Genomic DNA, 21,922 nt, shown 5'->3' with positions numbered 1-21,922 from the left:
TATTTTTAAAAGCTGCTTTTCCTGTTTCCCTTCCTGACCCTCACGGGGCCTTGCCCACCAGCAAGTTTGCACCAAAACAAGAAGAAAAATTACCCTCCAAAGCCTGACTTTGGAGCAAAGTTAAGCCAGGTTTAATGGGGGGGGGGGGGCCTGCTGCCCTGCCTGTGGCCCTGCCTGCCGCCCTGCCTGCTGCCACCGCGTCCGAGGCCAGCGGGAACGGCTGCACTCCCGGCACCACGTGACAGGCGGGATTAGCTTCCGAGGCACAGAGGAAACCTTTGACAAAGCCTGTCCCCGTGCCGCTGAACCCAGGCCTCGAGCCGCTGGCCTCCGCCGGCCAAATCTCTGCCGTGGGTATCTGCAAAACACAGAATAATAAGGACAGGTTCACCTGGCCGGCAGGGAGCCGAGCGGATCGCTGCCTCTCTCATCCTCCCGGGGCTCTTGGAGCTGTTTTGAAACTGCTCCCCTGCTCAAAAGCCCCAGCCTTTGTGCAGAGGAGACGTCACCGGTGAGAACAACTGTTTTTAATGAGCCCAGCGAGCGCTGGGTGTTATACAATCTCACTCCCTGGTGGAGACCTTGAGGGGGGGAGGACGGGGGGGGCAAATTCCCAGAGCAACAAACTCATAGCACCTGGCACGTTTTCTCCATTTCAGTGCCTCCCTTGGCTCTCCAAATCCCCCGGCCCCCCGTTACTGGCAACTGGTGGAGAGAAGGAAAGAAAAGCCGGAGGTAGCCCCGCTCTCGGTTATTTATGCAACGGCCAGCGTTCATCTGTTCCCCTTCCCTTCCCTCCAGGGGCAGCTCCTCCCGCCGCCGCGCTCCCACGAAACAGCCGCATTAATGGTTGATGCGGCTCGCAGCTGGTGCCAGGCAGGGACGGGATCGGCGGCATCTGCCCCGGCGCGGATAAAGCCATGGCGCAGCAGCCTTGCCATGCCTTGCCTTCCCCGCAGCCCTGCAACTCGTCAAAGAAAGCACAGCCGGGAGCAGAGCCCAGAGCGCCGCGGAGCCGCTGCCCGGATTTCGTGGTCGAGAGATTGTGCGAGATAAACGCGCGGCTTTCCTTTGTTTTCGGACTAGAAGTGTAGTTTTGACAAGTTTTGCACAAGTCGGTACGAGCAGCCGTGGCTTTGGAGTAGAAAGCCACTGTAAAATGACTGGGTTTTGTTTAGTTGGTTTAAGTTTCTCGTTGCAGCACAGGGTGCCCTGCTCCAAACAGGGTATCTCCAAAAGGGAGAGTTTCCTGAAAAGCAGACAGGGAGCTCCTTCCCCCAACAGGAAGCTGAAACCAACTCGGTATTTTTCAAGTGACACAGAACAGTGTCATTTTACTGTCCAAATTGAGGCCAAAAAGTAAACAAGATTTCTGAGACAAAAGGAGTTTAAGAGACATTATTAGTCTGACAGCAAGCTACCAGGGAATGACTCAGAAGGATTGCTTGCTCAGGCAACACAGGCTGCGCTGCTGTCAGCCCCGCAGAAAACCGTACGCTGAACCCGCAAGAGGGCTTTGTTCTTCTCCCCATCTCCAATCAGCATTTCCCTCTTAAGCAAGATCAGGCGTACAGGTAACGTCCTAACGAGCTCACACTCTTGACGAAGTTGGGTTTTAGCCCCTGCTCCCCGTTACACGTGAGGAAACTGAGGCGCGGGGTGATGTAAACACCACACCAACGGAGCCGGACCAGCACCCGTCCCAGGACCATCTCCCATCGCATCGGGACCCGTTCTGCCACCGACGGACCCCACTCCGCTGAAACCCCGTACCTGTTGGAGCTACATCCTTCCCCTCTCCGCCTTCTTTGCTTCTGCGTAGGCCCCTCCTGCGCCGGCTGCTCTGGGAACCACCTTCTGGTATCTAGCACGGTGCCAGACAGATCCTCCAACTCCAACGTTCGCTAGCCGCCCCTCACTACTTTCCAGAACTATAATTAGTTTTTGCTAATGTAAAAAGCAGAAGGGATTCAGCCAAGCTTCAGAAGAGGTAACACAGGTCAGAAGACAAACGAAGGTTGAGAATGGCTCTTGCACATTAAAGGTCTGTCTTTTAATTCCATGTCCATGCAACCAAAATTAAAATCTGTGGATCCACAGACATGGAATTAAATCTCCCATACCCCCTCTTCTCCTCCCTATCAGCGAGGAAATATTACTTCCCCCTTCTCGGGATGAAGGAAGCAAGCAGAGAAGCAGCATCAAGGGCAACAAAGCAATTTGGGGAACAGCCCTTGGAGGGAACTGGCAGCCTCTGCTCGTGCCCGTCCCCTCGCACTTGTCCCGCGCTCCTTCGCGACCCCAAATGCTTTTCCGCCCCTTCCCACGTGTCATCCACACCTCGGCGATCCACGAAGTCCCCCAGCCATCACCTCAGTGACACACCCCGGCTCCCGCTCGCAGACACTTGCTCCGTAACCGTAGTCCAAACCCACGCTGCCTATTCCCAAATCACAGCACCGACCTCTTGCCAGCACACGAGATTTCTCTCTCTGCCTCCTGATCTCCTAAGAATTTGCTTATCTAGCAAGCCTTTAGCGGCACGGTTTGCAAACGCCATCCCCATTGCGCTTCCGGAGAGGCAGCCGCTGTGCCAGGGACCCAAGCCCAGTACTGACCTGATGGGAAGGAGCTTCTGGATGGAGAGGAGAGGGAGGAAAGGAGAAAAAAAGAGGGGGAAGGGACAGAGAGCGGTCTCAGGTTTCACGTGTAGGAGAGGGGGAAAATGACAGAAAGGCAGGCTGGTTAAACAAGAACCAGCAACACGTCCTACTCCCAGCGTGACATCATGAGGTCAGGGCTCAGCGGGGACGGCTGCAGTGGGAGGGGAGGTTCAGGGGAAAATAAATTAAAAAAACGAGAGAGAGAAATAACTGAAAGAACCCAGCACCAAACTCCCCTGCCGCCCTGGCGCTTCGGGAGGGCGGCTCCGGGTACGGCGATGGTCCGACGGCAACCGCTGGCGGCTCCGCAGGCGGTGGCGAGGCGAGCTGGAGGGGTCCCTCCCCGCCGCCTTGCCCCCCAGCGCAGCGGCTGACGGCGGGAGCGGCCCCCCCTTCCCCTGCCATCTGCCAGCGCCGGGGCCCAGCAGCTCCGCGGCTCGGCCTCCCCGCTGCGGCCGTCCGCACGGGCAGGGCGGGCTGCGGGCGACGGGGCTGCGGGGAGCAGCTGCCGCTACGGGCTGCCCGGGCTCTGCTGGCACCGAAGCAGGGTTCCCAGCCTCCCCGGCAGCGTCTGCAGCCTCCCCTGCACTTGAAACCCAAAGCAAAATCCTCGATATTCCTAGATGTTCCTGGAGAGGCTCTTCCCTATCTCCTGGCCCTTTCCAGGGAGCTCTGGGACAGAGAGGAGTCTGCGTTTGCTGAAGCAGCAGCCTCTGCGGTCCCCGGAGCTTGGCCAGACTCGGATCGGCCAACGCAGGGGAAAAGGGAGCGAGAATCCCTTCGCTTCAGCGTTTGTAAGATCAGGGCACCCCAAGGATGCTGTGGAGCTTGGGAACACATCAAGAACCACACGGGAGAGACGCTAGAGAGAGAAAATACCATCTGACGGGGGAGCGCAGACCACCCCTCCGGCCCCTCCGAAGGACGGAGTAAGGCAGAAGGTGCGGGGTCTCTGGTTTTAGGATTCTTCAAGATCTCGCAAAGGGGGAAAGGCCTGAGTCGAAGCCCAGAAGCATCCAGAGGCCTGAGCTGACCGGTTCCCCCCCTTTCTTCACCTCAGCGGGGCTGCGGAAGCTTCAAGGCTCGGTCAGAAGCAGGCACAGAGGAGGTAAGCTCACGACAAAGCACGGCAGTGTCTGGGGCGTTTCATAAGCCGCCATCTCCATGCCCAGGCCCCCAGGCTCCTGCTCAAAGCCAAACACACACTCAGGACCTGAGGTTCCCGGCTTTGGGAGCTCCGTTTCCCTTTTTCCATCCAGGAAGCTGCTGCCTACAGCCCAACATCCACTGGGACCTAAGGAGAAACCCTCTGCTAGGCTCCAAGCACGTGGGAAAAGAGCACCTAAGGGCGGTCTAAGGACCAGTAGTCCCCAGTTTAGAAACCCAGAGCTGACCGAAGCCACCCAGCAGCGCAAGCAGCGGAGCAGGAACGGGCGCTCCAGGCCCATCCAGCCGTCCCCTCCGGCCAGCCGGCAGCACAGAGGCAGCGGCAGACGCTGCCGGGTCGCGGAGAGGTGCGAGGCCCGTTCCTCGCTCGGGAGCGAACTTCAGTCTCGCTCCTCGCGCGCGCCGGGCCGCCGTGCCGCCCAGCAGGGCCTCCGCCTGCCACCCCCAACTCTTTGTTCAGCTGTTTTCCGGGGTTACGGCTAGCCAACAGCTCCGCTAGATTTACCAAGCGCGCGGGGGAAGAGACGTTAGCATCAGGCTTTCCAAAAAAAGAGCCGGCACCTCCTGGTTCAGACCAAACAAGGAGAGGATCACCCCCAAAAGGAACGTTTTTAGCACACACTCAGAAGGGGAAACGATGCTGGAGGAGCGGCTGGCGGGGGCCCGAGCAATTAAGGCCTCGGCACAGGAACGCGCAAAACGCTACCGGTACAAAATCCAGGCGCTCGGCACCTCCAGGAACAAAGTCTGCACCCAGAAACACCCTCGTCCTCGGTGCGTGATGGCCGCCCCCTCCCTGGGGCTTCGTCTCCCCCCACATTAAGCAGCAAACAGCCCCTGGCCGTGTCGGGAGGGCAGGGTTTATCCGCTTCCAAGGCACAGGCGCCATGCGCTCCAGCAACGGACGTGCCCCTGGCAGACGTGGCCCCCGCGCAGGCTTGGGGTTCGGGGGTGTTTGGGGAGGGCCAGAGCGGCTTTCACAGCCTCCCTGTGTGTTTCCAGTCGCAAAGGCTGGATCCAAAAGTAGCCATGGCTGCAGGATTTAAGGGAAAGAAAAGAGACAACGATGACATGATCCGGACAGAGTTTGCTCCAGCACTTCAGGCTTTTTTTTTTGTCCTTTATTGAACACGAGCGTGCTTGGATACCCACAATAAAGGCAAATGCTGCTGCCGAAATGGCTCCTGCGGGCGATGATCCGATAACCTGTCCCGTGAGGGCTAGTCCGTACGGAGCAGCCCATGGCCATGCTTCCTGGCATGTCCCATCTCAAGGCCAAGGGGGCAGAAGGGCTGGGTGTGATTCAATCCAGATTTGATTTCAATCGACCCCAGCACGCCTGGATATATATTCCCAGCAGCTGTTATCAAGCTGGGAAAGGATGGCGGGGCAGTACTGGTTTTGAGGGACGAAGCCAGGCAGGTATCGCGGCCTCCCAACATGAGCAGGGGCTCAGCTTGCACAGCCGACCTGCTGGTTATTTGCTTCCAACCCGCTCTCTGCAACACCTCCAAGCCGCACAAACTCAGCTTCTGCTGGAATAACACACTCCCTCACACTGGGTCGGCTCCGAGACACTCTTCTCCGAGCCTGCTCCTCCATTTTCAGTGAGCTCTGGGCAGGGTATCTCTCCACGTTAGCCGCTGTGCCCCTCTGGTCATGCCCTTCCGAGGCCCAAGCTGTCCTGCCTAGATGGTTTCAGCAGGGTCCGCTGCGGCAGGTCCCCTCTCTCCTGCCAAGACCTCAGCCACGGATCCCGCTCCGCCGCAGCAGCCGGCAAATAACCGGCGTGCTCTCAGAGCGCGGCGCGGCCAGAAACACAACAGGTCTGGTTCGTCCCGCATCCGGATGCTGTTGCGGCACGACCCAGATAACACACAAGGAGAAGGTGGCACGGTGGGATGCTCGGCGGCTCTTGCCAAGCCTGGCTATCAGCTCACTGACAGACGGGGAGGGAACGGCCACTTTAAGGCACTCCAAGAGTTTAATTATTAATTTTTCCCAATGAAATCTACTGCCTCTCAGGGAGGCATGCTGCCTTGCCCCAAGCGAAGCCTGTGTCCTGCTGCTGACGTGCCTTGGAATGGGCTCGGTCTGTCTGTCCCTCCTTCATTCCCCCTTTCCTTTTTTCGTTGCTTCTAGCACAGGAAAAGGCTCTCTGGGGGTACCAGGTAGAAAATAATACTCTGCCAGGGCGCTGGATGGGCTATTTGAAACCCTCCGCATTGTTTTCCCTGCTCCAGGCGGCAGCAGGGGATTAAAACTTCAGCCATTATGCGCATGTTTTGTGCTCCATTGTGCTCTGCTCAGCCGTCCCTCCGCATTACCATCTAAACAGGTCGCACGGCCAGCCCAGAGCTGGTCTGGGCATCTCCCCGCCACAGCAGCCTCGCCAGGGCCCGCTGCCCCTTCCTCCTCGTACGCCCAACCACCGGACCTTGCACTGGAGCCAAGCCAGCTGGACGTTTCCGCAGGTCAAGCGGGAGCGGAGGAGAAATGCAGGGCGCCGGCAGCGGTTTGCTGAGCAGCCATGGCAATCCCGTCGCCTGCAGTTTTCCCGCATGGCGTGGCAAAGCCGCCTCTGCCGGCTGGGAGCATGGCAACAGCAGGATCCCCTCCCGAGGGGAACAGGCAGGCCCTTCTCATCCTTGGTCTGGAATCAGCACGTCCATGATTACTGCAGCTCGCGGCAGCAGCCGTTCCCCTTCGCAGAAAAACCCCAAACCCAAGGACTGCGAATGCCTCGGCTGAAGCGGCTGGCGAGCTGCGTGCCTGCACAAGCCAGCCAGCGCTGTTTCGGTTCAGCTCGAGGAGGAGGAGTGCCGCTTGAAAACCCCCTCCTGGCTCCATTTCCTAAGGGAGAGCGAGCGGGCAGAGAGCTGGTGACGGTGCGAGGCCCGGCGTTTGCACGGGAGCCGCACCGAGAGGGTAAACCGGTGCGGCAAAGGGCTCCGGGCCCGTCCGCCGGCACGGCAACGCAAACGCGCCTCGCTCGTATGCCCCCGACCGTATCACCGAGCAAAAATTATCCCCCACCAGACACAGCCGCGATGATGCAAACCGTGGCAAATCCCAGCCTCCAAACCTGGAGCCAAGGCTGTCCCTGTGCCCAGACCCGTCCCCGGCACACCTAGAGGTTTTGCTGGCAGAACTCGCTCGGCGTGGGGTAAAAACCGTGGGAGGGGGAGCAAAGAGCAGGCAAATCCTACTCCAGACCAACAAACAAGGCCTGCAACAGCAAAAAAAAAAAAAAAAAAGTCTTTTTGCGTTAGCACGACTTATTTCGGTCGGGCAGTACGTATCTATTTCTGTAAATAAATGATAGAAGCTGTGTCGGTGCAAAAGGGCTCCCCAGCTACGAGCAAGGCGCCTGTGCCCCCAGAGCATCCGACGCCACCCAGCCCCGTTCTGCCGAGGGACGAAGGTCTGTGCCCAGCAGCGGTATTTCCCCCTCCTTTTTAAATGCTGCCTCCTCTCTCACACACCCCCATCGTCCCCGCTTTAAAATTTAACAAGGAAGAATATATATTTTCTCCCCCTCGCAGCATCCGCAGCTGCAGTCTGCCCACTGCCTCTGATTTCAAAGCAGCTTGAAGTACGGAGGCTGAATTTTTTGCTGGAGGATGTGCATAGGTTGCTCTTGGTTTCAGTCCTGTACAGACATCCCCAGAAAAAAAACCAACCCACACCGTGCTATTCACCGCAGCACGTCAACCCGCCCAGACAAGGGAGCGGCATCCGCCAGCCCGGGCTGCCCCATCATTTCAAGCATCGTCTCCAAACGCTCTGGGCAGAGGCTGGAGCTCCTCACCGCCGCAGGGCTGAGCGAGACGGCCCCGGCTCTCGTGCGAGGAAGGAAACAACTGCCTTGCTGCTTTCAGTCTGAAGACGCTGGTTCTGAAGAGTTTGAACCCTCTTTTTTTTTTTTTATAAAGCAAATTTATGATTGCTGTAATTAAAAAATGTGCCCCCTTTGTTGCTCCGCCCATCTAAGGGGGCTTCTTGAGGATCCCTCCCCGCTGTTTGGATCACATGTGGCAAGGACAAAACCACCCCACATTTCCCTCCGACGCATCGTGGGGAAAGAAAAACAGGAGAGAATAACATTTACAGAGACATAAAAAGAAAGGGCTGGTGTCAGAGCCAGAACTGGCAGGTATGGCCACCGAAACATCATTTTTATCTGTCAATAGGTTTTGAGACAGCAAGTGAATCTTTAAAAGCAAGAGGCAAATCTAAAATCGGCTGCGAAGGAAGGGGGGAGGAGACGGTCTCTCACCAACATGCAGCAAAGACACAGATTCCCCCTGCCGGGATATGAATAGCTAGCTCACACATTTCACCAAATTCAAGCAAAAAAAGATGCTTCATCATGGAACAGAGCAGGCAACTCAGTTCCTCCCCATGCCCCATCCTCGCAATGGGTGCAAATCCGCGGCGAGGAGCCCAGCAGCCCAGTCCTGGTCCCAAGCTCCCTTCCCGGCACGGAGCACAGCTGCCACACCGAGACGACACATCCTGACCGGAGGCTGGATGGGGATTAAATTCCCATACGTTTAACAGAATTAAGTCTCTACCATCTGCTAACTTCTGGAGATATCAAAACAAACAAGTGGTGGACGAGATCCAGAAATCCCAACGATTTGGCCGGCCTGAAAAATTAAGTTTTTAAACACTGGCAGGCATTTTTGTAGGCACGATCAGCATAAAGCAGCCTCAGTGTCAATGCGGGGAGGTTTTTGTTCCCAGATTTACCAGTGTGACCAGCATCCACGCTGGTGTACACGAACAAGGGCTCGGTGGTTCCAGGCAGACATTTCATGGAAGAATGACCAGGATCTCCCCAGGCGTTCAGCCTAATGACTCTCCCCTCACCTGGGTTCATTTCCACGTCGTGATGAGCGGTTACCAGTTACCTCCATCCTGGTGTGTTTTGTGCTATTTCATCACATTGGGTTTTATAATGTAAAGTGTCTAAACTCAGCCAGGACACCCCACTTATTCTAGCGGTATAAATAGAAAATCTGTCACGTAGGATGCCAAAAGGAAGGGAACACAGAGTTCCCTCGCTCCCGACACACGTGACGACAGCCCCGCGCCATAACTGCACTCGCTTGCTATTAGCGCATCATTATTTTTATAATACCCAGATGTGTGCTTAGGTACTTGGTGGTAGAAATAAATTAAAGCCCTAGAAAATATCTTGCAGGGGGCAATCGCACATCAGTGGAAGGAGGGATTAGACCCAGGAGAACCTAATGGGGGGAATAAACCCAGGAAACTAGAGACAAAGGTGATTCCTGCAAGACAGTGAGAGCTTCGGGTGCTGTTGATACTCCTGGTCATCACGGGAGAACCTGAGCTGCCTCCACACCTCTCCAACAGCCGGAGTCTTGCATTTCTGTACGCTCCCACTGGTTCAGAATGGTCCCTATGGGGAATCGGGCACCCCTCGCACAGGCCAAACTGCAGGATTAACACCAGGAGTAAAAGCACTTGTAGAGCTCACCAATCCTTCTGCCGCTCCTGACCAGGAAGACTCAGGGGAAGAAAGTCTTTAGGAAGCACCTCTGCCAGTCCTCCCGCCTCTGCGAATGCCAGCACGGCCACACGTGGGGTGACGCATTTTTTTTTCCTCCTCAAACACACTAAAAATACATCCTTTGAGGCAGCTGCTTCCACAAACAAGGCTCAACGCCTAACGCTCTGCTTAAAACCTAAGCATGGAGGCTATCAAACTTCCCCTGTTCACCTTCTAGGGAAGTCTCCTTGAATTAGACTAATTGTGGGAAGATAATCACAGCCCCCAAAGGGCTGCCCGGTACCAGATCACACACACAGCCACCAGCAGTGAGGAATTCGGGGACTTTACAGGGGCTGAGACCAAGAAATGGGAAAAGAGAGAAAAGAAACTGAGTTTGAAAGAAAACATGTTCTTACTACCAACCCACTCTCCCTCTCACAAACAAAAAAATGGCAGGCTCTTAAGGAGGTGGCCAAGACCCACAAAAAATAGCCCCGCTGAAGTGCTTGACTTCCCTGCAGAAGGTCCACTCCTTGCCCCCGGCCTCCTCCTCCCCAGGACTTCAGAACGCACCTGCAGCCCAGGGCCACCTCACTGCCCGCAGTCCCAAGGCAGGCCAGCATCCCCCAAGCCTCATTGGGAACCTTGAGAAGTGACGCCAAGAACCTGCCGTTAGTCTTTGCTATTCCCAGTTTCTTCCCTGCAGGAAATCAGGGTGGGCCTAGACCCCAATTTAGGATGGTGCCCACCTCTCCGCGAGCCGTCTCCTGCATCTGGAACTACAACGGGCACCCCTAGAGAGCTTCCCGATTCCTCCCCACCTCTCCTGAAGAGGCAGACAGCTGTTACGGGACCCAAAAACACACAGGCTGCACTACCGAGGCTTCAACGGGATCTTCTCTGCACCACCCATACTCTCTTCCCTCACCAAAACCGGTGCAATAGCAAGCTTCTCTCCTCCCAAAACCCTAAACCATTTGGTAGCCGCAGCACTGTTCTTCCCAGGACACTGGGGTGTGATAAGAAACCCACGCTCCCCGTTCGCAAACATCATCCTCAGGACACAGGTACCTAGAGAAACCAGAGAGGATCCAAACAGCCCAAAGCCCGACCAGCTTCTTATTCACACGGCCACTCCTCAAAAACTGGAGGAGCAAGAAAATCCCCCCAGGAACTGGGGCCCCAAAAGAAGACACCACCTTGTTTGTAAGAGAAGTTACAGCTAAAGAACTGGGGGGACCCCTGCCAGCCCCTCTCTGAGCCCTGTGGTGGAGGGGGACGGCTGCCTCCCCCCCAGCCCCCCAGGGCAGGGAGGAGGAAGGGGCTCAGTCACAGGACCTCTGGAAGGGAATGACAGGAGTCCCAAATCCCACAGATGGAGAGAGGAGCTGGGGGGGGGGCACATGAACGGCCCCCGTCCCCTCCCAAAGCCCCCCAGCTGCAGAGGAGCTATGAGAGGTCTCATCCTGCCCCTAATTACAGGGCGACATGACCAGAGCCCCCCTCCCCAGTGATGTCAGGGAGGCGGGAACAAGCCCAGGTGTCCCCAAGAGATGCAGGTGGGCACTATCAGCCCCTCCACCACTGGGGAGGGAGGGGGACATGGACCAGGCTCCCTAGAGACAGTGGGGAGCCACGACCAGTGCCACCCGCCCTCTTTCCCCCCCCCCCCCCCCAAAAAAAAACAACCCTTAGGCCTGGGGGGAGGGATGCGCTCAGCCCCCCCTCCCCAGCTCGCGCAGGGGCACGCGACCGCTCCCCCACCCAAAACCCCCGAGGGAATGACTGCTATCCCCCTCCCTCCCCCCCATTTCCACAAGGCGACAGGACAGGATGACCGTTAGGCTGCCACCCGCCCCACATCTCGGGGAGGTTGGGGATAAGCGGTACTTGCCCCCAAAACCCGGGAGGAGAGAACGTGACCGGTACCCCCACCCCAAAGCCCGCATGGGTAAGGGGGGGACCGTGACCCCACCCGAAGGGGAGGGGCCGCCCGTTACCACCGCCCCACAGCCCGAGCGGGGAGGGGGGCGGTTCTTCCTCACCCCAGCCCCGAAGGGGGAGAGGGGCAGGACGGCCCCCTCTAACCGGGCCCCCCCACCTCCAGGCCTGCCCACGCCCCTCCAGGCCCCCAACCCCCCTGCAGGCCCCGGGCGCCCCGAGACCACCCCCAGCGCCCCCTGGGGCCGTGTAGAGGCCCGGGGGTCCCGCGGCGGCGGTACCTGCTGCTGCGGACGGGGGGCGGCCGGCTCCCGCCCAGGCCCCTCCGCGGCGGCCGCTTCTCATCAGCCACTTCCTGCTTGGATCGCGCCCCCCGCCCTCCGCCGCCGGCCGCTCGCACGCCGCGCTCCCGCCTCGCCCCCCCCCCTCCCGCCGCCCCATTGGTAGCGCCGCCCGCCACTCGCCGCCTCGCGCATTGGGATTGGCCAGCGCCGCTGTCGTTCCCGGGTGGTCGCGGCTGCTCGCACTCGCCGTTGGCGGAGCGGACGACAACTCCGCGCTTGGAGCCTGCCTCCCACGGAGTCTGCTCATTGGGGACCGCGGGTGCCATTCAATGCACGGTCCCCACCTACCCCGCTTCCTATTGGTGGTTGACCTTGGCTCGCCCACGAAGCAATCCAGCTGCTTATTGGCTGGAAGCTTTGTTCATCAAGCCAGCCCGCCTCCTCCTGTTTTGCATTGGTCAAACGAAGCTATCCTTCAAGCACGGGTTCTCACAGCTATTGGCCGCAGGAAATGTTCATCAGGGCGTCTCCCAGCTGTTGTTTTCCTATTGAGCGAGGGACCTGTCGCTCAACGCCCCTCCACCACTCCCATTGGTCGGAAGCTCTCAGCGGTGGTTCCAACATTTTTCTCCCATTTGCTGGTAACGCTGTCACTCAGGGAGGCGGCTGCGTATCCGGCCCGCCCACCTCCACCTGGCACCTGATGCACAGCACTCAACCCCGTTGGTGATGAGCCCTGTCACTCAGGCACGCCCCTACTTTTTTGCCCCCCCGTTGGCTGGCCCGCCCGCCCGCCAATCCGCCATGACGAAGCCACGGCACTCATTGAGCCGCCTGGCCGCCACTCAACACAAAATGCCGCCCTCCCCAGCTCTCCTCCCCACTCTATTGGCCAACTCCCCAGGCCCATGAACTGACAACGTCCATGCCACCCCGCCAAACTGATTGGCTGACTCCACTGCCCATCAAGTACCAAGGCCCACCCCCTCCGGCCTCACTGTAAACATCCTGCGGGCAGCAGCAGGGTACGCTGGGAGGTGGCGCAGGGGGCGGGGCTTGGGCAGCCAGGCCACGCCCTCAAGACACGTGTGCAGGCGGGGCGCAGCGGAGACCCGGGGCACAGGGGAGACCCGGGGCCCGGTCCCCCCAAGTACAGTGGTTCTGGGCACCCAGTTCCCCCCAGTATAGGGGAAGGCCAGGGCCCAGTCCCCCCAGCGTAGGGGGAAGCAGAGGCCCCGCAGGAGCGGCTTGGCCTGGCCCCCACCAGGGCTCACCCCCACTGAGGCGTCGGGACAGCGAGCCCCATGGAAAGCCTTTATTGCCCCGGTACAGCAGAACCCACCCACACCGGCCCCGGCCCCGCGGGCCGGCGGCCGACTCACCCCGCGGGCAGCGGCAGGGAGCCCCGGCCCCACGCCCTCATTTCTTCTCCTCCTCCTTTTTGTCCTTGCTCTCCTTGGAGGCCTGCGAGGCCAGGGAGCCCATGGCGTTACGGATGGCCTCGTTGTTGGGGTCCACGCCCGGCAGGTTCTCCAGCACACTCTGCAGGAACTCGGGGTCCTGCATCACGTCGTAATCGTCTTCCTCCTGCGGGCAGAGGGAGAGGAGTTGGGGACAGGCTGGGTCCTCCATGTTCCTCCCACAGGCAGAGGGGACAGGGCTGGGACGGGATCCCCTCCCAGGAGGACAAAACCTCACCTTTGCGGGTTCAGAGGTATCCATGGCTGTGCTGCTGTCCACTTCTGCCGCCTCCGCTTGGGCAAACTCTGTTGGAGGAGAGGGGCAGCTGAGGACGGATGATTTACGTGCCCACGGCCCCCCACGGCTCATGGGAGCGACCCTTGCACCCACCGCACAAGTGCTCAGGGAGATCTGGACCCTGCCCAGCTGACAAAGCCCCACTGTGGGACACATCGGGGTGTAGGGGCCGGTGGTTCCAGTCCCAGAGGCAGAGGAGCTGCCCCTTGGCTTTCCCTTTGGGAATGGGCCGAGAGCCGGCACCGGGCACTCACCCGCTCCCTGCAGTGACATCTGCATGGCGTAGGCGATCTGCTCCTCCTCCGTCATGCTGCTGAGGTCGGGCAGCCCAGCACGGCCAAACTCCTGCTGAGTTATCGTCATCTTCAGCAGAGCATCGTCCGAATCTGTGCAGACAAAACCCACCCTCAGAAGCCAGCAAGGGTGTCGCCCCGGCGGGGTCAGCGCCCGACACGATTCCCGGTCCTCTCGCACACACGGCCTCACTGGGGAATGGGGCCAGAGCAGAGCGGCTCCCTGCAGCGTTCAGAAGCGGGAGTTTCAGCAGAAGCAGAGGTAGCTCCCCAGCACGCTGCAGTTAAACTGCCTCCCTCCGATATTCCGGGGCAGAAACCGCCTCCTGCCTTGCACCCCAGTGTCTCCAGGAAGCGCCACGCTGTGCAGAAGGGCCCCGCCATGGACGCAGACGCTGCCCGCAGCATTGGGCAGCCTCGCAGCTACGAGCACTGCCACGTGAGACAGCACACTGACCGGACACCCTCCCTAGGGAACACCCTGCCTGTCCTGCTTTATTCCCTGCCCAGCTCCTTACCATCCCCGCCCGTGGCTGCGATCCCAGCCTCGGCCGCAGAGGCGGCCGCAGCCCTCCGGGCCTCCTCCTCTTGCCGCTGCCTCTGTTCCTCCATGGAGACGCGCAGAGCCTGCGGAGACAGGGACAGGCAGGGAGCTGTGCTCAGCAGCGCTCGGACGGACTGAGCTCGGCGCCCCAGCCGCCTTCCACCTCCCCGCCGCTCACCAGAGCCAGCTCCGGGTCTGCGCTCGGGTCCACGCCGAACTCGAAGTCGCTGGCGCCGAGGCCCAGCATGGCACCTCCCTCCCCGGCCAGGATCGGGGAGCTGATGAGGGCATCGGCCAGGCTTGGCCCCGGCGGCACCGTCACCAGGTGGGAGCCGGTGCCATCCTTCCCGTTTAAGGTGTTAATGAAGGCAGTCAGCTTGTCCGTGTTGGCTTCCTAGGGCCAAAGAGAAAGGCTGGGACTGGAGCTTCGCCTGGCTCCCTCCTCAGCTCCGAGAGGGATGGCCAGCTGCTCCGTGTACCCCGCATCTCTCCGTGCTACGAGGGAGCCAAGAGCTCCACTATTTCCATCAGAACGGGAAGCATTTAACGAGCCTGCAGTGAAACAGGAGAGGTGTCTTCCCAGAGGGAAACGTTACTCTCCACACCAGCGTTTTTACGGGGGCAGCTGCTGAAGAGACTGAGGCTCAGAGAACTGTCCTCATCCTCACGGGTCTGGGTAAGGGCTCCGGGCTGGAACGGATACAAAATCCCGCCTTGGATCTTATGCCAGACACACAGCAGAAGCCTCACCTCTTCTCCAAAATTGATGATATCAACGTTGACTTTCTCTTTCTTAAGACGCTTTGCCAGTTTCACCAGCTGCAACAAGAAGACACTGTGGCATTAGCTTGGATTTCGGCTCTTACCCACGCTCAGCTCATCAGAGACCAGACAACAGCGCTTAGGATTCAACCCCTGAGGCACGAAGCCCAAAATCAGCTTCCCAGTTTCAAGCCCTCCCAGTAGGAAAGCGTTTGAGGCATTTCACCTCTCTAGGTGGGACAGGAGCTAACCGCACAGTGCCCGGGGGGCTGCGAGGTGGCACAAGCGAGGTAGCTGTTCCTGCCAAAGCAAGTAACCGTCCCCATCGAAGGGGACAGCAAGAGGCTGGGACAGGCAGCATCTCCTCACGTTTCTGACCTTTCTTTCCAAGACACCCAGAACATCGGGATTAACTTCGCTTGCATTAAGTGCCAACGGAACAGCATCTTCCAAAGGCTGGGCGCATCGTTTCTGCTCAGGGACACAGACTTCCTCCCCAAGCTCCTCAGGCAAAAAGCCCAAAGTGGTCTAGGTGACAGCCACAAGCCAGGAGGCATGGGACGTGGCGCAAGCTCCCTCTGGAGCCACCTGAACCAGGGAGGGGAAGCAATCCTACACAAAACAGCGGGAGATTTGGATCTCTGTCCTTGGCTCAGGCCTGGCTGTGCCCAGGGATCTGGCCTTCTCTCTCCCTCCCTCTCCTCCCAGCTGAGGACTGCTCTGCTTAAGGGGCTCCGTCAAGCAGCCTCCTCGCTGGGGTATAAAACTTTACTTTCAATACAGGGCAGGGAATAAGCGATAAACCAGATTTATGGCTCAAGGCAGAGCGCAGAGCTGACCCAACATATTTTCTTTTGACTGGCCATTACTCACATCTTTCTCATTATCTTCTACAGGGCTCCCAACGAAGGCGATGATTCGCATCTTGTGATTCTTGCCTTGGCGATGTTTTAAAGCCAGCTGCAAGACAGAAGTCATATTGTACTAGAGGAGCAATTCTCAGGAAAAAGGGGTGGCCAGCAGTCGCCCCTGATACTTTTCCTGGTACACAGAAAAATTTAGGCTGAATGCAAGCTTCACCAAACTCTCTACAAGCAGGCATATCTCAGGGGCCTCCCCTTCGCTAGCAGTTATGACTCAGCTGGGAGCAGCCTGCTGGCACAGAGACAGTCTGGGACAGAGCAAGAAAACAGGACAAAAGGGTGGCCACATCCTGGGGGACACTCCTCGGGTGGCGGCTGCTCTCCTCAGGGTGAGCAGGGCTGCACGGCCCGGCTGGAATTCTGAGAAACAGCTGCCAGATTCCTCCGAAGCAAGCCAGGACCAGGCTACGAAACCTCTGAGCTTTTATACTGGATTTTATAAATTCTGCGTTTTGCAGAATGGGAGACAGAGGCAAAACTAAAATTATTTGCTCGGCACTGCTCAGCCAGAGGTGGAAAGAGGGCAAGATTTCCCGTATCTGAGCCATCAGCAGGACAGGTAATTCAACAGGACACACTAAGGCAAAAGGAATTACAGAGAAAGGCACAGACTCACTCGTGAGGACAACAGGACCACTTACGTGAGCAACTCTGATCCCCGTGCAAAAGGTAATTTTCCCTTTGGGTTGCACCGTGTGTAGCTTTGAAAGGATCCGGCCCGTGTCTGGAGTGAGTGTGGTCAACACTTCACAGTTACTGCAACACAAACACACTTACGTCAGCGACCTCTTCTTTGAGAATTTCTTCACGAAACCCTTTATTTGCTATGGGGGTAAGAAAAGCCCTCCCTGCACTAAGCCCGCAGCTGGTGTCTGCTCCAAGCATCTGCCAGCACTCCGCTCTGGTGGGTCAGTGCACAGAGGGAGCAAGACTTTTGGCCTGATCTCCTAAAAAAACCCAAAGTAATCTGTCTGCGTGAAGGCTGGCGTGTGTCTCTGTCCCCTGCCCCAGCAACCTTGAGACCACTGGCCAATTTTAATCAACTCTAGCTAAGAGGGAGCTCACAGAGGCGCTGAAGTCCTACAGACTTCAGGAAAATGGAGGAACCGTGCTCTCAGGGCTGCCCATGAGCTGCAGTGACAGCTCAGCCCTTATTTGCCACCCTTTGGGACACAAGGCCACAAAAGGATGGGTCTGGCAGAGAGGTCCTGAGAGAAAAAAGCCTCCTTAACATATGATGACATTGCTAGAGTGAGCCTAACGAGATAGAGACTGGCCAGGAACCAGGTCTTCTTGTACCAGTCCTCCTGGAAGAACTGGTTTGGTTTTAGACTGTGCTACTGCCGCCCCATTTTGCAACACTCCCCTGTTCTTCGTCCCTGCGCTCTCTCACACGTCCCCCCAGCCGCTCCTCAGCGTCACCGCCTGCCTGCCAGGAGCTGTGGCCCCCTGAGGCCAGTTCCCCCCAGGGCGTACTTGGCTAAGGTGATGAGCCCCACGTTGTTCTCGGGGTTACTGCGGGTTTTCGAGTGGCACACGATGTTGACAGCATCTTGCTGGGCTTGCAGGCGAGTGGGTAAGAAGTCTCCATTCCTCATGTACTCACTGTTGTCAACGCTGAAACACAGAGGAGGGGGTCAGCTCGTGAAACAGTTGAGGTTTATCCCCAAAATGTGCTTTTCGGGACAGCACACCTAAGGTCACACAGCTGGGGACATGCAGCAGGACGGATGTTTCTCCCAAGGCAGAGAGACGAGTTGTCTCTGTGCTTCCCCAAGTGTTCAGATTAGAACCGACCTTTGGGTCACAAGACAAATGCCAGCCCGGAGCTGGAAGCTCCCGCTCCTCCCTGAAGAGCGTGACAGGCCACTGCGGCCAGGTCCAACCTCAGACCCACGTCTCCTTGACATCTTCCTCCTTCTCCACAACAAAAAAAGAGCCCAGAAGACACCACTCCACAGTAAAGTACAAAGCTCGCGCTCATCGCCACCGTGGAGTTTTCATCAGGCAAAAAGCAGTTTTCCCGGGGCAGGGACAGCAAGGCGCTTTCCAAACGTGGCTCCGCTCCACCGCCACGGTGCCCTCCTCGAAGTGACACACAAGGAGCCGAACTCTGGACCCCGACAGCCCGGCTTTAATATCCTACACAAACCATGCAGGTTTATGCTGTGCAGCACACAGGCAACAGTGCCCCGCAGTGTCTAACGGCAGCAGCCACATCACAACATCGCTGTAATTAAATCCCTACCCTCCACTCCGTCAGCTATTAAATATAGCACAGAGCAGGCAGAAAAAAGCCCTCCTCTTACGCCAGCCTTCAGGGAAGTGACCCTGCGAAGGAGGACTAGTTAAATAAGAGCTTAAGAGTTTATTTTGGACTCAAATTAAGACTTCCCTGAGGAGTACTCCCAGAATTTCTTAGTTTTAACACCAGGGGAAAAGTTTCTTCTGAAAAAAAAAAAAAAAAAAAATGATCACCCCACTTGCAATCGTTTCCCTGACCCTGCAGCCACAGGTTCCCCACTCAGGACCGGCTCAGGGTCCTCCGTCCCACATCAAACACCCCGTTGCAAGCTGGGGAGCAAGGAGGCAGCAGTGGCTGAACTTGACCTCAGGCACAAAGACATGAAGGGACCCAGCTGAGGCTTTCCAAACTGCAGCTTACTGTTCACAGAGTAATTGTGAATTCCTCCCGCTCTCCAGGACAAGACAAGGAGCGGCGACATGTTTTAATGCCCTTAAACGTGCGAGAGCAAAGAGCTGCCCATAGAAAACATCAAGGACTTCGGCATACGGTCAGCGAGTCAGGCTAGGGTAATATCTGTATACAAACAGCCGCGGGACTCTGTGGAGCCAAGGAAACAACAGAACCTGGACAGATTTCACTGGTTTGCTCTATCGTGGCCGCCTCAAACACCAAAACCAAAAAGTGAAAGACTGTAGTGCTGTGATAATAATGACACATCAAAGTTTGCCTCTGCTTCCAGCCCTGGCTGTGTTCGGCCCCCAGGGACAAAACCCTCTTACCTCAACGCTGATGCCGAGCAACAACAACCGGCAGCTGCTACAGGCAGGACCGCCCGAGCGCCGGCCCACCACGCCCCGGACCCAGAGGTGCGGCGCAAGCCCCGAGCCCGAGCGGCCGACCCTGCTCGGGCCGCAGAACACCCACCCGGCGCCCCGGCAGCGCGGGCGCTGCACAGTCCGGGGCTGCGCCGCGGCTCTCCTCCGCTGGGACGCGGTCCCGGTTTGTTGTCGCACCTGAGCCCCACGGCAGCCGCCTGCCCCATCCCCTTCAGCGGGGTCTTCTCTCCCACCAGGTGCCCCTCTGCTCCACGCCTCGCCGGCCTCCCGCTGCCCGGGAGCGCCTGCAGAACCCCGCTCAGCCAGGAGCCCTCCCCAGCACCAGACCCCTCCTCACCCCAGCCTGTCCCACGCACCCCCCTCCCTCCCCACCCTCCGCGACGGCCCCCAGCCTCACCCGCTCCTCGCCTCACCCAACCTCTCCCCGGCTACCCAAAACCTTCACCACCCCAACTCAAACCCACGCTCTCCCGGCCGTGTCCTGTCTCCTCTGCCCGAATGCCGCCCCCCGCGCCCCCGTCGCCTCCCCGCACAGCTCCTCCCACACCAGGCCGCCCCCGGCCCCGCGGCCGCCCGGGATGACTCAGGGAAACCCGCGGCGGCCCCGGCCGGCCCCCGCGGCTGTGGGGCGGGTGCTGTGGGGCGCGGGGCCCCACCGCGGCCTGGCCCGGCCCGGCCCGGCCGCTCACCACACCATGGTGCTCTCCAGAACCATCTTGCCTCCTTCCCTCAGACCGGCCCGGATCCGACTCAACAAGGCGCCCGCCGATTGGCTCCGCCCTACCGACCAATCGCCGCTTTCCGTCTTGCGAGGTGAGGCGCAGCGGGCGCGGAGCACGCTGGGACATGTAGTCCAGGAAGGGCTGGGGGAGCTGCGGCGTCCCCCAGGGCCACGAAGCAGAGACACCCCCGTCTCCGTCGACCGTCCCCGCCCTCCGCCGCCACCCCCGGGAAGAAATGAGGAGTTCCCACTTGGCCCCTGACCCCCCCCCCCCCCCCCAGCCCCCCAGACAGAGGCGGCAGGCGGGCGGTGGGGTCAGCAGCACACCATGTATTGCGCACCCGAGAGACAGCGTCGTTCCACCAGCGGACGAGGCCACAAGCGCTACAGAGCCGAAAGGACAAGGGTCACGCAGGGCACGAGCTGCTCCCGGGGGGCGAGGGCAGGGGGACGCAGGGCTGTCCCTCCCTGGCGACGCTCCCGACAGTGACGATGGTGATGCCGATGCCAACGCCGAGCAGCACAGGAGAGGTCCGTCCACGTTCCACCCTGTCATCCGGCGTTGATGCAGAGGTCACGGCGGCATCAGCTGCTCCCCGAGCCGCCCCACAGCCCCGTGTGGCCGGAGAAGCCCAGTCCCCTGCCCACGGTGGAGAAACACCCGAGCGGCTTTAAAAAGTCACGAAAACCCGGCGCCCGTCACTTTGAAACACGCACGCGCAAAAAAAGCAGTTCTGAAAACCCATTACAAAGCAGAGGTCAATATATAAATGCCACCCGCCTCCCCTACTCGCTGAATAACTATCCCCAGGAAAAGAAAAAAAACCAACACTTAAATACAACTTCATAAATATTAAATCATGAAAAAAAATTGAGCTTGGTTTTCTTCCCTCCTAGTTAAAAAAAAAACAACAAACAATATGGGTTAGGAGGGAAGATAAGAAACAAGTGTCTAATATAGACAGTTACTTCAGCTATAAAGCGTAACCTGCTGGATCGAGGCAGAGGTACAGGGGAGGGAGAAGGGAAGATCCAGCAGAGACGGTGCAGGCGTCCCCGAGCCGATCTTCCTCCCGCTCCCGGGTCTCGTCGCGACGTTAAATCGGTGATCGAAAGGTTTGAGAGCCCTTGAGAACCAGTTTGTGAACACCAACCGTCCTCGCCGCTCCACCAACCCCCTGGGGATCCGGATACCCGGAGTAAGGCCATTCCGCTTGGTCTTTCGAGAAAAAAATAATAGAATTTTACAAAAAAAAAAAAAGCTTTTTCTTAAAAAATATCAGCTTGTGTCGCATCCACTTTAAAAGCTTGAAGTGGAAGGTGGGAAGAGGCTTGGCTCTGAAACATCAACTAAAAAATCCCTTTCTACACCACTACATTCTTTGCTTCCTTAGCAATCATTGCTAATTAGTATAGAAACCCCTTGCACTACCGCAAGGGCAAACTTTAAATTACATTTTTTTTATATATATATAAAAAAGAATGGAGGATTCTAACCCACCGGGAACACGGGGAAGAGTCACTTCATTTCTTTAAAAAAAGCATTTAGTGAAAATAAAGATCAGTCCAACATCTGCTCGGAGATCTCTAGAGAAGCATCTGCAGCCAGCGTGGGCCAGGCGGCACCGCGGGGAAACGGCAGCAGAACAATCCCTCCTTTCAGCTTATTATTTTGCTTAAAATCGGACTCAAAACGCCCCGTACTTTTGCGGAGGCAGAAGGCTGTCCCATTTACGTAGGGATCTCTGTTTCAAGCCGCCAGGAGCACTGGTGTCGACTGCGGCTACGATACAGGCGAGACATCAAAAGGGAGACGAGCTATAAAAATGGGAAGAGTTTTGCACATGGGCCCGCGGCAGGACAGAGAGCAGGGGAAGGGAACGGAGCAGGCTGGGTTTGGTCCATTTGCTTAAGAAATACTTTTTAAAAAGTGTGCCCCTTACAAAGATCTCCCTTCACCGGCGACTCCCTGCTTGGCGGGGAAGGAACAAAAGGGCTTTGTTTAAAAACTGGGGGACAAAGCAATCCAAAACCTCCCTGACGTCTTAACAGCTTCGCACATTCAAAGTCCTCCAAGCAACACAGCGCAGCACCGAGCTCTCCTCATCACTGTCTCAGGGCAATAGAAGATTGAAAACGGAGGAGGCTCCGGCAGCCAGGCACGGCTGGTCGGGGAGAGGAGCTCGTCCATGGTCGGTGCAGCTTCTGCTCCCCCTTTCTGCCTCCCTCACATGGGGTATTTCCTGGTGGAGCACTGA

General features: G+C 58.1%; 1 protein-coding gene across 1 annotated transcript; it reads right to left on the bottom strand.

Moving 5' to 3' along the window:
* Positions 1 to 12,806: 12,806 nt before the first annotated feature.
* PSMD4 (proteasome 26S subunit ubiquitin receptor, non-ATPase 4) lies at positions 12,807 to 19,658 on the bottom strand (the record flags this gene model as incomplete). The annotated part of the gene is made up of 10 exons (XM_082011479.1): positions 12,807 to 13,166; positions 13,278 to 13,345; positions 13,592 to 13,723; positions 14,149 to 14,257; positions 14,353 to 14,568; positions 14,925 to 14,993; positions 15,810 to 15,896; positions 16,501 to 16,615; positions 17,336 to 17,476; positions 19,633 to 19,658. The coding sequence occupies 10 exons, from the start codon at positions 19,656 to 19,658 to the stop codon at positions 12,999 to 13,001; spliced, it is 1,131 nt and encodes a 376-aa protein (XP_081867605.1). The 3' UTR covers positions 12,807 to 12,998.
* Positions 19,659 to 21,922: the final 2,264 nt, after the last annotated feature.

The sequence above is a fragment of the Phaethon aethereus genome (assembly GCF_964289735.1).
Source record: "Phaethon aethereus genome assembly, chromosome: 28".
Taxonomy (NCBI): domain Eukaryota; kingdom Metazoa; phylum Chordata; class Aves; order Phaethontiformes; family Phaethontidae; genus Phaethon; species Phaethon aethereus.
Note: the sequence above shows the minus strand (reverse complement) of the source record. Positions and strands in the feature narration are given on the sequence as shown.